Source organism: Tachysurus fulvidraco, chromosome 14 (genome assembly GCF_022655615.1).
Source record: "Tachysurus fulvidraco isolate hzauxx_2018 chromosome 14, HZAU_PFXX_2.0, whole genome shotgun sequence".
NCBI classification, from domain to species: Eukaryota; Metazoa; Chordata; class Actinopteri; order Siluriformes; family Bagridae; genus Tachysurus; species Tachysurus fulvidraco.
In genome coordinates this window covers 22,969,668-22,981,955 of record NC_062531.1, presented here as the reverse complement: position 1 = coordinate 22,981,955, position 12,288 = coordinate 22,969,668, and the positions used below count along the sequence as shown (strand labels likewise).

The following is a 12,288-nucleotide window of genomic DNA, read 5'->3' as shown; positions in this document are numbered from 1 at the left end:
AGTAGTCTATTAAGTATATTACATTTCCATTTTTTTTTCCAACGACGATGATCAAATTAACCGAGTGATTATCTCAGTGAATTAAAAGAAAACTTTAATTGTATTTCCTGCGAGTGACTTAGAGAGGAAGAGCAACAGTTTGGCATTATTTCTGGGTGTTCACCATGAACCTCCTCAGCCACTGGAGGGTGGAGTGGCATTTAAGTGCTACTCCAAATTTCTGGAAAGCTACCACGGCAATCGTTTGGAATACGTCTCTGTCAATAAAAATGTATAATCTTCATGAATGTGTTCTCAAACCCATATTATTTCATCCTGTTATAAACCTGGCTATAATTAGAAATGAGTCGGGATTCCAAGCCAAGTTTAAATAGAAGGATTTAGTGGGTCCTATTCAGTCCAAAAGTTAGTCAACTGTCCTAATTCAGATTACTTCTGAAGTCTAATGATGGGTCTGAGATGGGTTTTTTGTACCGTCTAAACCACCACCACAAAACACCAGCACTTGCCTTTAACCCTGATAAAAAAAACAATTATAAAAAATATGAACTAAAATAATAACTAGCATTTTTCAGCTAATTAAGTAACCATAAAAACCTTAATATGATGATATAGGAATAAGAAGATGGTACACATTGACACATCTAATAATGGGATGTGGTAGCTCAGTGGTAAAGGTGTTGGAAGATTGTGGGTTCGAACCCCAGGTCCACCAAGCTGCCACTGCTGGGCCCCTGAGCAAGGCCCTTAACCCTCAGTTGTAAGTCACTCTGGATAAGGGTGTCTGCTAAATGCCATAAACGTAATAAAATCTAGTATATTTCTGCACGAATAGTCCAAGTATTCAGTTTTTGGTTTAATTGAACAAAATGGCTTCCACAGCCATTCATCTGAATCATGACACATTGTGATTATAACAAACTGTCACACATATGTGCTGGACTTGATAGTGTGCTGACACTGAACAAGAAATTTGTGTCCAAGTGTCTAAGGCGTAACTGTGGCCTGCTTGGGCTCCACCATGTGTGCTAAAGTCTTGTGTAACTCTCAACTCTGAACATGTCCGTATCTTCATGCTAAACTCGTTTGGACGTTACTTTCCACAAAAAAAGACGAATGTGATGAAAAGATCTTCTCAAATGTAAAAGATTCCAAAACAAAGAAACTCTCCAAAGTGCAACGACTGCAGCACGGATTTCACGTCAAACAGCCTTCGTGTTAATAAGGTAGGACCGGCTGCTGACGAAGGTGTCAAAACTTCAAACGGAGTGAAGTGCGTCTCTGACAGTGGGCCTACGTTAGTGAGTCTCAGGACTGAGCTGAAACGCTCACTGAGTGGCGCAGACAGCATGACACTCCCCCTAAACACACTGCTGGCCCACACACTTCACACGCTCGGGAGAGGGGTGCAGAGGAGTACAAAGTCAAGGCAAAGACAACAAGCAAACACTGAAGAGAAAAGTGAAGTGAAGTGAGTCCGGGGAGAATCAGCAAGTCAGAAATAAAAATGTCTACTTTTTTTTTCATATGTTTGAAACAGAATTGATTTTGTATAAAGGTGCATTTACTCTATCAAGTCAGTTTAAAGACGAAATGTCAAATATAAGACGTCAATCCTAAACACGTTGTAATGTAGCATGTATCAAGCAAATGTGGTTGTAGAGTCATTACACGTGTGTGAGGTCCACAGCGACATTCTCATAGCTTCACATGCAGGCTAAGTTCATTACAATATACTAATATAGAAATGTAATAACTAATTTAATCTCTAATATAGAAAATCGAATAACATTTCTTATATAGAATTTTTCCCCCGTCTGTGCTTAAATCAGCTCACACTATGCTGTGAGTGTTTATTCTCTTGACACGCTGTAGTTCCGATCTTCAGTACTGACTTAAGTTCCACCTGATTTCAGTGAATAATGTATAAAACACGTCAATGGTGGCTCAGAGGTTAAGATTTTGGGCTATTGATCGAAAGGGTGAAAGTCTGGTCAAGGTCCCTAACCAAAGTACTGCTTCAGGGGGGGCTATATCACTGCTGACCCTGCCCTCCGACCCCAGCTACCCTCAAGGCTGAGTTGAAGAAGAGTATTTGGTTGTATGTGTATGTGTGTGACAATAAAGTTCACGGTTTGAGTCTTGCAGTTAATCGTAGTAATATATCAATAAATAAGGATTTTTTTTAAATTTTTTTTATTTATTTAATTTACTGTGCAGTTCTCCTCATTTTAGGTTAATGAGTATATTTATTAATTTCATCCTTTTTTTTTTTTTTAAATATTTGTTTTTATCTTATCATATAATCAACATGAACTGGTCTGTTAATTAGTGTTACACATTGGATATCCATCCATTTTCCGTACCACTAATCCTACACAGGGTCAAAGGAAACCTTGAGTCTATCTCAAATGACTGGAAGAACAATACAGAGGACACCAAGGACAGTGTGCCAAACCATCACAGGGCACGATCACACACATGGACACACACTATGGACAATTTAGAAATTGTTTAGAGCCTACAACGCACGTCTTTCGACCGGTGCTGGAAGAAACCCCAAAGCAGGCAGAGATGGGCAGAGATGAGATTCAAACCCCCAACCCTGAGGCAAACGCATTGGACTTTGAATTGCACGTTTACAGATTATAAACCCACTGACAAAAGATGTGCATTAAGCATCAACCAGGTTTGATGAAACGCTCCATGTCATTCATTCTGAAGTCATGTGACATACAGTACAGGACTGTGCAAAGGTCTTAGACACCTTTCTCATCAATGTTTAGTCAACATAAACATATCTGTAATGCTTCAATCATTACTTTTAAAACACAAAATGTTTGGAAAACAAAACAAGACCACTTTTAGATAAAATACAATAAGAAGCAAGTGATAAGTGAAAGGGGGGGGCACGGTGGCTTAGTGGTTAACACGTTTGCCTCACACCTCCAGGGTTGGGGGTTCGATTCCCGCCTCCGCCTTGTGTGTGTGGAGTTTGCATGTTCTCCCCGTGCCTCGGGGGTTTCCTCCGGGTACTCCGGTTTCCTCCCCCGGTCCAAAGACATGCATGGTAGGTTGATTGGCATCTCTGGAAAATTGTCCGTAGTGTGTGTGTGTGAGTGAATGAAAGTGTGTGTGTGTGTGCCCTGCGATGGGTTGGCACTCCGTCCAGGGTGTATCCTGCCTCGATGCCCGATGACGCCTGAGATAGGCACAGGCTCCCCGTGACCCGAGGTAGCTCAGATAAGTGATAGAAAATGAATGAATGAATGAATGAATATCTGCTGTGCTTTATAGTGTTTTTATGAAGAAATGTTTATAAATGATTCCATTACTATTACTGAAGGTCTCTATGCTTTAAAGCATGTCTGTAATATGTAAAACTTTTGCACAGCCCTCAACGTACTCCTGCTATAAACGTTCAGAAACTTTCCGTTCTCCGTCTTCTAGACAGCTTCGATTAAGATTACGTTCTTTCCTTATGGCATGTAAATGGATCAGTATAAGAAATGCACACTTTACTAGCTAGACATCTTTAAACGCCTGATACTTTGTCCTGCTGCGTTTGCTCCATACACTCTGTGATCCTGGAACGAAGACGGCGATGAGAAAAGGAAACGTAATAACGTCGAAGTAGACGTGTCGAATCAACGACTCTTCTTGCTTTAAGTGTGGTGTGAAAGTTAAAAAAAGGGCTTATATGTAACGATGATACTATTTCGGTTTGTTTCAGGTTACTAAAATGAGTCGTCTTTAACACAGGCCAACATTCACGATGACGATCCTAATCACGATGACAAGGAATCCAATTTATATTAGTGAATAACACTAATGCATTTTTTATATGCAGTGACAATCACATTGTGTTACTGTCTACAGTTAGTCCATTAAATATTCAGCGTGTTTGTACAAGTGCACGTGTAATGCGCTGAGATGGAGCTGGTAGACTTTGTACTCTGTTTATTTCAATGTGATCAATCAGGTATAAATGATAAATTAGAGTGCAATTATTTATAATAAGTACTTGGAGGAAATGGCAATGTCTGGCTCTGTGGTGCTTGTCACTGTATGCTTGTACAACTAATTATATGTTATGCTGAAAGGATAGAGTATGATATTTTCAGGTTCATTTAAAATAGGTGGCCGTGGAAGTGAGCTGTGGGTGTGCGTCATGCTGCGGCCCTTATGTAGGTAATAAAATATAGAGCTTTATGTGTACATGTGTTTGTTTGTGGCCTTTTTATTCTTACTTACCCAGTGACTGCTGTTCCTGTTGGCTGAGAGACAGCACCTGGCCTGTGTTCTGCTCATACAGCAAGAACTTATAACGATGAAATCCAGTACGCTTAGGAGGTGTGGGAGGAGTGTATTCTACAAAGAGAGAGAGAGAGAGAGAGAGAGAGAGAGAGAGAGAGAGAGAAAGAGGGATAGATAGAGATAGAGAGAGGGGAGGTAGATAGATAGATAGATAGATAGATAGATAGATAGATAGATAGATAGATAGATAGATAGATAGATAGATAGAGGGATAGATAGATAGAGAGAGAGGAGGAGAGAGAGAGAGAGAGAGAGATAGATAGAGAGAGAACAAGAGAGAGGGATAGATAGATAGATAGATAGATAGATAGATAGATAGATAGATAGATAGATAGATAGATAGATAGATAGATAGATAGATAGATAGATAGATAGATAGATAGATAGAGAGAGCACTGATTTCTTTCGCATGCATTTTATTTACTTTAATGAGACCAAAAGTCACTCACAGAGGTGTCAAAAAGCATCAAGTATCACTCACCAGATAACAACGTGCCTTTAATGTCTCCTTCTTTGAGTGAGCTTCCCTACACATAAAGAGAGGGAGAGACATAGTTGTGTGTGTGTGTGTGTGTGTGTGTGTGTGTGTGTGTGTGTGTGTGTGTGTGTGTGTGAGAGAGAGAGAGAGAGAGAGAGAGAGGGAGAGAGAGAGAGAGAAAGATACAGATAAGTGAATTCAATAAAGCCCATCAAAACTGAAAAGAGACTGATAGAGAGAGAGAAAGGGACTGAGAAAGGGTGAGAGATGAGAGATAGCACCGAGTATGATGTTCAGAAAGCTTTGAGTTGAATGCCTTCTCTGAGAGTCTTTTACAAGTATCACATAAATTGACATTTTCCCACGTCATGACCAATCCGAGCTTAAACCTGTCAACCATTTCTGTAATATTTAATATTCCCACACAAAGCCACTTCCAGGAGAATTAAATCCAGTGACTGGATTTCAGAATGGCAAATTCCCATAAGATTAATTGTATATTAACTTCCCGTTGCCTAGAAACAGGAATTCATGTAGTGCTCGCTAAGACTTGAACCATTTTTTTTTTAAACAGCCGCTTCTCCAAAGGGCACTCCTATATTTGTCATAGTTGAACCCATATTCTTAGCAGCTCCTGCACACAAGTGCTTCACTGTAAATAGCCCGGTAGATGTTTGCTTAATAAATGTGATGGCGCTGCAGCCGTGCTTGCTCTGTGTAGGAGGATCAGACCTTTAAAGTGCGGTTAGATGGTTGTACACAAAATCCAGATGAAGAAAAGCTAGAATTCTAGGCAGATTTTAGGGGAAAGCACCTGATAAACACCCTCAAAGTGTTCCTAAAGAGTTACAGTCAGTCACAGGAGTGGGACATCATCATCCTGTCCTTAACTCAGCATTGAGCACTGCCTCCTACAGGCTGAAGCACAAACATGCACCACTGATGTCCCTGATGTTCTGGTCAAGAACTTTATTTTTTCTTTGCTTTTTTTGTTGTTGCAACGTCTTGATGCATTGTCATTTAATTTAAATGCATTCAGATGTTTAGAAACATTAACATCTATCTGGGTTATTACAAACTGGGACTTTACTGGGAATTTATTACATATTTGGTATTTATTTCTGCACAAACTTTTGTGTGTGTGTCTGGGGGGTGGGGGTGGGAATTCCACCGTGCCGGAAAGTCCTCCGGTTTCCTCACACTTTCCAAAAACCTGCAGATTGGTACACTTACTTTGTTCATGGACACAACAGTGCTAGCAGGATGATACGCTGAGAAGTACAAAGAAATGATCTTTAAAATTTAATTAAGCAATTAACTTGAAGTTTCTCACAAAAAAAGAGAGAAAGGTGTCTGATGTAAAAGTAAGTATACTCAGTGAACAAATAAAAAACTCCAACCAAACTATTTTCTGCCGAACACACAATTTGGGTTACTGGTGAAACAGATTTCATGCTAACGCGACCACCGAAAACATCACGCCTGTCATCTCCTGTAGTCATCACTCGCAGTTACTTTGTTAAATGAGTCCTACTGCATATGTTCATGTTTGCATCTAAGTCTCCACTAATTTCCACATTCCCATTAATACGATGTTGTATGTGGCTGAAGAATGTCGAGAAATGAAGCTCTTGCTCTTTTTTAGTAGCTAACAGAGAAACCAGATTGTTATTACTTGTGTATGAATAATTTTTCTCCTATTTCCATTATAACTTCGCTAGCAATAACAATGACTCATTGTGACACCGTGTCAGTGCTGTAGATAACTGCTTTCTCTCACAGGAATAACAATAAGAAATAACAACAACCAACAAATTAGCACCAACATCGCTAAACGCATCACAAATAGTATAACACAATTTTATAGAATAATAATATAAACTTGTCTCCAGGGGTTAAGTTTTTTCTTGAAATGTAAAAAAACTCTGCAATCCTGAATCAAATAGCTGTTCTGAATCAAATCCCACCTGCACCCTCACATAATTCTTATGAAAAGACTGAACGCTACTTCAGCGTGCTGCTGCACAGAGGTTTTTAAACAAAGGGAAGCTGAAAACAAAGACACACTAACAAAAGTCAATTGTTTCGATTCCAAATCGTGGACGAGCCAAGAGAAAAGAGAGACGGTGCTCTAAGACTGGGACTCAACAGCTGGAGAGCACATGAACACGTTTAACATGCCGGAGGTGTCAATGACTTCATTATGTCTGAGAAGTCAGAAGGACTGCGGTGCGTGGCCCCCCTGTCAGAGCCGGCAAGCTTCATGTTAGAGAGCTGCAACAATTCATTTGCAACAATTACACACGAAAGTGCAAGAAAGCTTTATTTAGAAGAGCCGATGGGTTGCGCAGCCTGTGGAATCCGGGGTGCCGTTGCCATGACAACACCTAGTCAACAGTATTTGGAGAGCAATGTGCATTTTTCCGCTCTCCCACTTGGTCTGGCTGCGTTATTCTTGCTTGCCCCTTTCACAGAACAACCCGCGCCCTTTTTGCACTCGTGTACTTTATAAATCCCGCACTGCAACAGCGAAAGGGCAGAGCCGAGAGGGTTCTAACAGCGCGGCGTTGCTGAAGTATTGCACAGTAGCTGTAAGGGTGCAAAGCAGTACGGGTCAGAACATCGCTGATGTGGCTCAGAATACATGAAAGACAGTGAGAGAACTCGAGCTACTCTGTTGTTTTAAAAAAAAAAAATCAACAATGCTTGGAGGCTGAAAATCATTAACAGTGAGACAAAATATGTAGGACTTACTGTAAGTGTAGGAAATATTTCTCACAATAACACGGTTTTGTCACACAGAACAGGTCACGTTCTCATTTACAAAGAGCATTTACTTAATGAGATGGCTTAAAATACATTTTCTTGCCTCTTTTAATTATGTCAAAAGGCATGCATTCATCTTCTATAACAGCAGCTCAGACAGAACATCCAGCCCGATGTAAATGCTATAAACTACTTAATGTACTCCATCTAATATGTTATGATTACTATAGCAGCCTCACATTTGTAGGGATCGTGAACAAAAACCGCACTTTTATTTAACAAAAAAAAGTAGAACCATTATTACGGTAAAGTTTTCTGGTAAGAGGTCTTCAGTATCGCTGCTTTGTAACAATCGGTTTTCCGCCACAGGAAATTCTTGAGGTTTCCTGAAGCATTTTGTGTCTTATTATCTTGAAGAGACATACAAAAAATATTTTGCTGTAAGAGCAACTGTTCATAGCTCAAAACACAAACTAACTTGACTCATTGATGTTCCATAACATAAGCCGTCTCTCAAAAGTGATGTTCATGAAAAAATAAAGAAAAAATAGGTAGATGTGGTATAAGTGGAATAAACAGCTGGGGATGTGCAGGTAGAAAAAAACAGTACATATTTACTTTTTATACACTATCAGTACTTCAGATTGCACAATACAATAATAAATGTGGTCTACTTTGTTAATTCCTCCCAGAAGATAAATGAAATGAATCAAATTTAATTCCCTCCTTAGGCTGAGTATACAAACCCTGGGTAAGTCCCCTGTGTTACCCGCAAACTTCCATCAAGAGTTGTGTAGGTGAAAGACGTTCTTGAACAGATTCCAACGTAGCACAAGAGAAACAGTCGCACCTTTTTCCATGACGTTTTACAACTGAAGGATGAGAATGCTCTGTGAGAAGAGCACATGTGGGAATTACTCTGAGTGTGAATAAATTGGGTGATGAACAGGACCAGTTCTATAAGGAAGTCAGATAACCCATACTTTCACAAGATCTGAAAAAAATGCAATGCAAAAGGCATTGTTCACTCACTCATTATTAATTTTAAGCAATGGCTTATAAGCATGTCTCATATCATGTCATAATCTAAGTACTAGATAATTTAAAAGATGCAGAAGATACAATTTTGGGAGACAAAATTTTTCAGTACTGTAGGTTTATTTAGTAAGTAGACTAAATATAAGAGAGGCAAGAGGGATACTACTAGGATGGACAAAAATTAAATACTTTAGCAGGCACTTCAGGCAAGTAAATGCTTCAGTTTGCTGCTTCGTCCAAAGCTCCTGTTCTCCAAAGCTCCAGTGCCTTAAAACTCCAGTTACAAAGCGAAAAAATTCCAGTTCCAATGCGACAGTACACCAAAGCTCCAGTGCTCCAAAGCTCCATCTCCAAAACTCTAGTGCCTTAATTCTCCAACTCCATATCTCCAGTTCTCCAAAACTCTAGTGCCTTAATTCTCCAACTCCATAGTTCCAGTTCTCCAAAACTGCCTAAAAACTCCAGTTCCAAAGCGACAAAATTCCAGCTCCAAATCTCCAGTACTCCAAAGCTCCAGCTCCAAAACTGCAGCGCCTTAATTCTCCAGCTCCATAACTCCAGTTCTCCAAAGCTCCAGTACTCCAAAGCTCCAGCTCCAAAACTACAGTGCCTTAATTCTTCAGCTCCATAGCTCCAGTTCTCCAAAGCTCCAGCACCTAAAACTCCAGTTCCAAAGCGACAACACACCAAAGCTCCAGTGCTCCAAAGTTTATATATAATAATGCTCATATGATTTAGGTGCATGAATAGAGATAAATGAGTATGTGATCTTGCAGCACATCACAAAACAGTGATTTTTTCTTGCACATATACATAAAAGATATTATTGGAGTCTGCGTTAATTAAATTTCCCTTAATATGATTAACAGTACAGAAGGTAGTAGATGTGGAAAGAGGACCCTGTGCTCTATGTTACACTTAAATTAACTGTTATCTTTCTTTTTTCTGGTTGTCTGTTTGACAATATGTTTCAGAAATGAATAGCCCAGACACAAAATCTGTTATTCCCAGGCATCTGGGCTACTAATTTGTCTGGCCCTTTGTAGTATGTATGTATAACTAAATAAGCAAAGCAATACCATTCTACTGGTAGTTAAACTCCACAGGCATGGATGAAAAAACACACCGAGAAAAAGGCTTTATAAAAACAAAGCGCGACGTGTGACCTCCGTCTGTATTATTTCAAACAAACATGAGTAAGCTTCAAGTATCAGTCTCATTTGGTCCGCTACTCGAGTTATAAAACAAACCCAATGACCGATTACAATGGAGTTGAATAACAGAGACATTTTTCAGTGTTATACAGCCCTCAGAGCGTTATTCTGATAAGTCACGTGCATGTGTTTCGAGAGCTCTTAAAATAATCTGCACTTATACAACACAAAACAACAAACAGCTTGGGAAACACACACCCACACACACACACCGAGCAGATTCTGAACTTCTGGCTTGGTTTCTTTTTAGCAAACAAAAGTAACATACTCTTTTTAAACCGCACAAAAGAGCTGGGAAGGCTGATATAAGGACAGTGCAAATCTCAAACGTTTTTAAAAAGCAGCTCGATAAAAAGCTTCTTGTAGCGTTCATGCTCAAGTCAAAATGCACCTACTGTACCAACGTAGGCCTTAACAGTGTGTTGTGTAATGCTTAATCAGATCCCCCTCACTGTGTGCACTAATAAACTTTTGATTTGTGTGTGTGTGTTTGTGTGTGTGTGTGTGTGTGTGAGTGTGGCGGGATCCTCCACTGGACCCAAACAGGTGGGCGCACTCGTTTAGGGGAGGGTATGAGGGATGCCGCTGATGCCCACCCACCTCCAGGCCTCCTTCTCCCATCTCTTTTTGTGTGGGAGAGCGAAAAAGAGAGCGAATGAAAGAGAGAGAGAAAGGGTGAGCAAGCGATTCACTCTTTCAGCCTGAATTACTCATTCATGCCTCCCTGTTTCATCTTTTTTTTCTGGTCCGCATACTTGTTCTGTTCTTTCCTTAATATCGTTCTTTATCTTTGTGCCTCTTAGCAAGCACTCAGCTGTATTTTCTTATAAATTCACTCTTCTCTTTCTCCTCTCAAACACGACACTGGCATTTTTTTTAAGTACCAGATTTTTGTATAGTGAATGTTTAATAATGGACAATGTCACAAAGCAGCTTTACAGAAATGTATAAAGTACAGGAATGATACATTTTAGATATAAATTTGTGACTAAAGAGCCGGAGAGCAAGACGACGACGGTGAGGAAAAACAGCCTGGGACGCTATGAAATAAAGAGACCTTGAGAGGATCCAGACGAATATCTTTACACCAGATACATCACTGTCAATGATGCCAATTGTAGCAAGGCAGAATCTAAACTGTGCTCTGTAAAAATATTAGGAGGAGCTGCTTCAGCATCTTCCTATAAGTAATCTGATAACAGATCTAAATATGAGTGAAATGTACTGTATGAACAAGCATGAGGCAGTAAAGTGAGCTGAAATACGCAAGAGCACTTCACTTCTGCGAGCACTGAGCACTAACACGCGTGCCTGTGAAACATCCTAAAATATTAAAAGGCAATGCAGAGCAAATCCCACTCTGTGATTTTATTATTCAGCAAACTGACTGTTAATGTTCAACCCAAACAACATTCCCTCACTCAGTCCTAGAGGATTGAAGATGTTGGTTCTGACATATGACATGATGACATGATGTTTGGTGTTTTAATAAATAGTAGCTTTGCCTTGTTTCCACCAAACATACATCAGTCCTGTACTCTTTTATTTTTGGCTTACAAGACCAATGTCTGCAAATTCACATTTCTACTAGAAATCAACAGCAGCAAATCTACATATTTCTTTTTCTCTGCTCTTTCCCCTTCGGTGAACTGTTTTTTTTTTCTCGTCAGGAGAATGTTGTGTGAGTTTGGACTGCTGCTTTAGTTTAAAAAATTGGAAAAAATTCATTTTCAGCAGTAATAAACTGTCTAAGCGGCACTCTGACCCAGTAGCATTTCTGTAAATTTCTCTTCATTGTGTTTTTTTTCTGTCCATCCTGTCTTCCTAATCTCCTGCCATTGACCCTGCCTCCATTCCTCTCTTAGGTGGGACTGCTGTGTCTTCTCCTCGCTCCTCCAGCAGAGGGAACAGGGGGGTCTTGCTTGATCGACACCACAACAGAAGGGCTGAGATGCTGAGTGTCTGATAGGGAGAGAGAGAGAGACAGAATACTAGGAGGGTGAAAAAGAGAGAGAGATAGTGTGTGTGTGTATGAGAGAGAGAGAGAGAGAGAGAGAGAGAGAGAGAGAGAGAGAGAGAGAGAGAAGGAAGGAGGTATGGAGAGAAAAAGCACGACAGATGGTGTTCACAGCTCTATTTCTGAGGCTGGACCTCTACCATGAGCCTGGTCCCCCTCCCCCTCTCCTTCTCTCTTACACTTGCTCACTCGTTCCATCCAAAGACTTCCTCTTCCTAAATGAACCGTTAACTGGTTGCACTCGTGGCCTTTCTCTGTCGCTCTTCACATCTCCTCGTTCACTCTTTGCTCCAAGTCCTTTAAATTACACCACACTAACTTATTCAGAACCCCATAGAGCTGCTCTTTCCAACTCTCTTCTAATACTCCTCCCTCCGTAAAAGACCTATTCCAACGAGCTGTCTGTCCCTCGTTCGTCTTGTGAAGTGCCGCATCGCTCGCTCGTCTGCGCTACAAAA

At 40.2% G+C, this 12,288-nt stretch overlaps 1 protein-coding gene across 5 annotated transcripts in view; it reads right to left on the bottom strand.

Annotated features, from left to right (window-relative positions):
• LOC113646472 (phosphatidylethanolamine-binding protein 4) overlaps positions 1-12,288 on the bottom strand; it is an 82,539-nt gene that overhangs the window by 12,921 nt on the left and 57,330 nt on the right. For 4 of the 5 annotated variants that reach the window (XM_027152761.2, XM_047822830.1, XM_027152757.2 and 1 more), the window contains 2 exons: positions 4,799-4,844; positions 4,255-4,371 (listed from right to left, as the gene is read on the bottom strand). In XM_027152761.2, the coding sequence (XP_027008562.2) occupies positions 4,255-4,371; positions 4,799-4,844 (163 nt within the window). Of the gene's footprint in view, positions 1-4,254; positions 4,372-4,798; positions 4,845-11,587; positions 11,776-12,288 lie in introns of those variants that run through there. The other variant, XM_047822831.1, reaches the window with a different exon arrangement.